The sequence below is a fragment of the Sinocyclocheilus grahami genome, unplaced genomic scaffold (genome assembly GCF_001515645.1).
Source record: "Sinocyclocheilus grahami isolate Dianchi unplaced genomic scaffold, SAMN03320097.WGS_v1.1 scaffold1507.1, whole genome shotgun sequence".
In the NCBI taxonomy this organism is placed as follows: domain Eukaryota; kingdom Metazoa; phylum Chordata; class Actinopteri; order Cypriniformes; family Cyprinidae; genus Sinocyclocheilus; species Sinocyclocheilus grahami.
The window spans coordinates 126100-131961 of NW_015506686.1; the positions used below are offsets into that span (position 1 = coordinate 126100).

At 43.6% G+C, this 5862-nt stretch overlaps 2 protein-coding genes across 2 annotated transcripts in view; both read right to left on the reverse strand.

Annotated features, from left to right (window-relative positions):
* LOC107570801 (pyruvate kinase PKM-like) overlaps positions 1-5862 on the reverse strand; it is an 8479-nt gene that overhangs the window by 1724 nt on the left and 893 nt on the right. The window contains exons 2-8 of the mRNA XM_016257066.1: positions 4281-4445; positions 4017-4108; positions 3808-3939; positions 3547-3733; positions 2969-3242; positions 581-851; positions 336-502 (exon numbers count right to left, since the gene is read on the reverse strand). Of these exons, the coding sequence (XP_016112552.1) occupies positions 336-502; positions 581-851; positions 2969-3242; positions 3547-3733; positions 3808-3939; positions 4017-4108; positions 4281-4445 (1288 nt within the window). The remainder of the gene's footprint in view (positions 1-335; positions 503-580; positions 852-2968; positions 3243-3546; positions 3734-3807; positions 3940-4016; positions 4109-4280; positions 4446-5862) is intronic.
* LOC107570799 (complexin-3-like) overlaps positions 3996-5862 on the reverse strand; it is an 18525-nt gene continuing 16658 nt past the window's right edge. Inside the window, exon 5 of the transcript XR_001607089.1 lies at positions 3996-4016. The gene's annotated coding sequence lies outside the window, so the exon portion shown is untranslated. The remainder of the gene's footprint in view (positions 4017-5862) is intronic.

Consider the following 5862-nt stretch of genomic DNA (forward strand, 5'->3'; position numbering starts at 1 on the left):
AGTGTGTGTGTGTGTGTGTGTGTGTGTGTGAGTGAGTATGTGTGTGTGAGTGAGTGACTGTGTGTTAGAGTGTGCTAGTGTGTATGTGTATGTGTGTGTGTGTGTGTGAGTGTGTGAGTGTGAGTATGTGTGTGTGTGTGTGTGTGTGCGTGTGTGTGTGAGTGACTGTGTGTGTTAGAGTGTGCTAGTGTGTGTGCGTGTGAGTGAGTGTGTGTGTGTGTGTGTGTGTGAGTGAGTATGTGTGTGTGTGCGTGTGAGTGAGTGAGTGAGTATGTGTGTGTGTTAGAGTGTGCTAGTGTGTGTGTGTGTGTGTGTGTGTGTGTGAGTGTATGTACCTGCCGGAGGTGGTGAGGATGATGATGGCTCCAGCGCAGCATTTGAAGGACGACTCGACAGCTCCGATGGCCGTGACCTCTGTGGGGTCGGAGCTCAGCGGGGTCAAACGGCGCAGCTCTTCAAACAGCTGCTGATGAAAGATGGCCGCCTCGGCCTCACGACAGATCTGACACACACACACAGACAGAGAGTGAGACAGTGGTGACGTCCAGTCAGGGGTCAGAGGTCACGCTGTCACACGTACCGAGTGCATCATGGCAACAGCTTCTACAGGGAAGTGTCCTTTGGCCGTTTCTGCAGACAGCATGACGCAGTCGGCTCCGTCCAGCACCGCATTGGCCACATCGCTGCTCTCTGCACGGGTGGGACGTGTGTGATGGACCATACTCTCCAGCATCTGAACACACACACACACACACACACACACACACACTGAATCAGGTCGTGTGTGTGTGTGTCGATGCAGCGCTGCAACACACTCAACATCAGCTGTCAGAAACACCTGTTCTTGGAAACTGGGACGTATGAAGGAAATTTAAAAAACTGATTTCTATTCTTCATGGAAAAACTACAGTATGTAAAAAAGTATGAAATCCCTATAATCACAGATGAATAGAAATGTCATGTAAATTCTTTCTTTAAGTTTAAAACTTAAAGAACATTCAGTCACAGAAACTTAGGGAATTTATATAATTGTAACTATTTTATTTATATAATTAACTAATTTTAAATGTTATTTTAATGAAATATTATTTTAAATAGAATTGATATAATTTTAATTACATATTTTAGGTATATTTAGATATATTATTATACATATTAAATACATCAGATTTAAATTATCCTTATACATTTATTTATAAGTTAAATATAGAATAAAATAAATGTACATATTATATTTACACATATATGCATTTATAATATTTATATAAATATTAAATTAAATTTCCAATAGTTTCTGTACATAAACTAGTAGCAGAAATATCCTGAAGGCCTTTGAATACTGTCTTTGTCAATGAAAATTTCGTTTTATTATTATAAATATTAAATATAAATAAGTATTATAAAAAAACAATTTATAATATATAAATAAATATTACAGTTTTTTTCAATTTTCTAACATCCTTTTGTCCAATCTCTAGTCGCATTTTCAAAACTCTAGACACATAATTCACAACCGATCATCAAAATGCTAATTTTACAAAACACTTAACACTTTTTGCACATGCTTGGATACAATACACATGAACCAAAGATCTGTTGTTCACTGAACTGAAATCACCGGTTCAAAATGACACAACTTAACGTCAAAGCATTGCTATTTCACAATGCAGCGCACACATTACATCTGAATTGAGGGTCTATTCATTTCATTACAAAGATCTAGCCTGTTGTGAGTTTATTGTTTCATCATTAATTTTCACATTTTGTTTAATGATTCCAGTGCCTGTACTTTTCTCTCTAGTCTATTACACTGATGCATGAATGTGTGGAACCACAATGAAAGATGGCGTGTTGAAGCGTGTGGAAATGTGTGGAAGGGTGTGGAAATGTGTTGAAATGTGTGGAAACGTGTGGAAATGTGTGGAAACGTGTGAAAGCATGTGGAAATGAGTGGAAACGTGGAAATGTGTGGAAGTGTGTGGAAATGTGTGGAAGGGTGTGGAAATGTGTGGAAGCGTGTGGAAATGTATGGAAGCGTGTTGAAGCGTGTTGAAATGTGTGGAAACATGTGAAAGCATGTGGAAATGTGTGGAAGCGTGTTTAAGCGTGTGGAAATGTGTTGAAATGTGTGAAAGCGTGTGGAAATGTGTTGAAACGTGTGGAAATGTGTGGAAACATGTGGAAGCGTGTGGAAGTGTGTGGAAGCATGTGGAAATGTGTGGAAGCGTGTTGAAGCATGTCGAAGCGTGTTGAAGCGTGTGGAAATGTGTTGAAACGTGTGAAAGCGTGTGGAAATGTGTTGAAACGTGTGAAAGCATATGGAAATGTGTGGAAGCATGTGGAAATGTGTGGAAGCATGTGGAAATGTGTGGAAACATGTGGAAGCGTGTGGAAGTGTGTGGAAGCATATTGAAGTGTGTGGAAGCATGTGGAAATGTGTTGAAGCGAGTGGAAGCGTGTGGAAATGTGTGGATGCGAGTTGAAACGTGTGGAAGCGTGTTGAAGCGAGTGTAAGTGTGTTGAAGCGTGTGGAAGCATGTGGAAGTGTGTGGAAGCGTGTTGAAGCTTGTGGAAATGTGTGGAAACATGTGGAAGCGTGTTGAAGTGTGTGGAAGTGTGTTGAAGCGTGTGGAAGCATGTTCAAGTGTTTGGAAGAACGTTGAAGCATGTGGAAACATGTGGAAGTGTGTTGAAGCGTGTGGAAATGTGTGGAAGTGTGTGGAAGCGTGTTGAAGCGTGTGGAAGCGTGTGGAAGCGTGTTGAAGCTTGTGGAAACGTGTTGAAGCTTGTGGAAACGTGTTGAAGTGTGTGGAAGTGTGTTGAAGCGTGTGGAAGCATGTTCAAGTGTTTGGAAGAACGTTGAAGCATGTGGAAACATGTGGAAGTGTGTGGAAGCGTGTTGAAGCATGTGGAAACGTGTGGAAACACGTGGAAGAGTTTGGAAGCATGTGGCGTGTCAGAGCCTCACTTCTGAACACCCTGTCTGCTCTCCACTTTGCTGATGATTTTGATATTCTGTCCTTTGGCTCCCAGCGCCTCCCTCACGGCCCTCACGTCCTCTGCCGAGCGGATGAAGGAGGCGAAGATGATGTCCACGTCCTGCTCCACACCGAACAGCAGGTCAGATCGGTCGCGGTCGCTCACCGCCGGCAGGTTCACCAGCTCCGCCCCCGGCAGATTCACTCCTTTACGACTACCCAGAATGCCACCGTTCTCAACACGAGTCTCCACCCACGCCTCACCTGACAAAAGAAAAGTTCAGGAGACAAGAAATGCTTTATGCATCAGGGTGAAAAAAATTATCCATTTATGACCAAATAATCTGATGCATCATGAAATCTCCTTATGATTTAGTTTGATTTCATTATCCTTGTACGACTTGTTTTAAATCTGAAGACATGAATGTAGCTGGAAGAAGAATCAAACACATTTTAATTTATGCTGGTTTTAAACTTCATTGTCATGAAATGCAAAAAATCTCTGAAAAATATATATATTTTTAATCTCTATGTACGGTGATTGTGAGCTGATGTTTGTTTGCTTTACCAATCTCCAGGACTTTGAGAGCGAGGAGCCCGTCATCAATGAATACCCTGCTTCCTTTCTTGAGCACACGGGGCAGGCTGGGATAATCCATCCAGATCACCGACCCGTCCGTCTTATCACGATCCGCCTCTGCCGTCACCACCCGAACCAACGCTCCTCGCTCCAGCATCACCTCAGCGTCTGCAGACTGTCTCACACACACACACACTGAGAGTCTGACTCACTGTCACACACACACTCCTCTACTCAGGCCAGTCGTACCCCTTTAACCAGGCCGGTGCGGATCTCCGGTCCTTTGGTGTCCAGAGCGATGGCCACAGGCCTGTAGTACAGCGGGTCAGAGGTCAGCGTCTCCACCGCCTCACGGATGTTACGGATCGTCTCTCCATGATACTAGAAGAGACACGTGTGAGACGCTGAACGTGTGTCATACCGAGTGCACACACACACACACACACACACACAAACACCTCATGAGAGCCGTGAGAGAAGTTCAGTCTGGCGATGTTCATTCCAGCCTTCACCATCTCCTGCAGTTTGTTAACGGAGCAGGAGGCGGGGCCTTTTTTGAAATGATAAAATATAAAAAAATATTCAAAGAGATTTTCCTGTAGCTCAAACAATAGCAACACCAAGGTCATGGGTTCGATTCCCAGGGAAAGCATGAACTGATTCTGAGTAAATATGTACCTCAAATGAAATAATTATTGTATTGTGGCAATGCAGTGACTGACCGATGGTGCAGATGATGCTGGTGTTGCGCGCAGTGATTGGCTCCTGATCGATGTCCAGCAGACAAAGATGCTCCAGAAACGTGTCAGCCATCGATGCGTCCAACTGCTGCTTCTGAATGAAGGAGTCCGGCAGAGCCATGACTTCTGAGTAACGTCTGATACGAGCTGAGACAGACAGACAGAGAGTGAGAGATGGATAGAGAGACAGACAGATGGACGAACAGACAGACAGATAGAGAGACAGACAGACAGATTGACAGATGGATGGACAGAGATAGAGAGAGAGAGATGAACAGACATGGAAATCAGACAGACAGACAGAGAGTGAGAGAGAGATGGATAGAGAGACAGAGAGATGTTCGAACAGACAGACAGACAGACAGACAGACAGACAGACAGACAGAGAGTCAGACAGACAGACAGACAGACAGACAGACAGACAGAGAGACAGTCAGACAGACAGACAGACAGACAGACAGACAGACAGAGAGAGATGGATAGAGAGACAGAGAGATGTTCGAACAGACAGACAGACAGACAGACAGACAGACAGATAGACAGAGAGACAGTCAGACAGACAGACAGAGAGACAGTCAGACAGACAGACAGATAGATAGAGACAGAGAGACAGACAGATGGATGGACAGACAGACAAATGGACAGACAGACAGACAGACAGACAGACAGACAGACAGATAGACAGACAAAAAGACAGAGACAGAATCAGATTCATGTTCTTTCCATCAGAAGTATCACACAATGAGATGAACATTTTGACAAAATATTAAACATTCAATCATTTATTTTACCACACATCTCTCTGAAATACTAATATTTGTGTCTAGTGACTGTATAAACTGTATAACTGATGGTCGTCTCCATAGTCTCTGTGTCTCTCATGTCATGACACACTCAGAATAAACTCATTCACACTCAAATCAGTCTTTCATGTGATCTGCTGACTGATCTGATCAATAGCTCGCAGTGAGTCAGTGATGACGACGGTCTCTCTTCATGACTTCACTGGATGAAGATATCTGTGATGTTTTGTGATGAACAGATTTGTCAAGGAAGAGCAAATGAACAGAGAGAAGAGAGAAAGTGTGAAAATAGAGCAGACGAGTGTGTTTGATGTGCAAGTGACGAAACAAGATCCTGCAAAACACAGAAGAGAGAAACACATCTGCTGAGATCCTGTTCATGGAGAGAAAGACTCATGAAGAGAAAAGCAAGTCACAACACGTCAGAGACAGACAGAGACGGAGACGATGAATGAACAGAGTCAGTTCTGGATAAAAGAAATCCATGAGTCAGACAGTAGAGAGCTGAAGAAGAGTTCACTGCAGGTCACTGCAAACACACACTGGCACAAACACCTGATCACACATGCATCAGCCAATGACAAACAGGCATGTGTGGGCGGAGTCAGGAGTGAGTGACAGCTAATGGGGGTGTGATTTAAAAATTTTTTTTTTGTCATTTTGAGTTTGTATGCACACACACACGCACACTCGAACACACACACACACACACACACACACTCACGCACCCACGCACACACACACACACACACACACACACG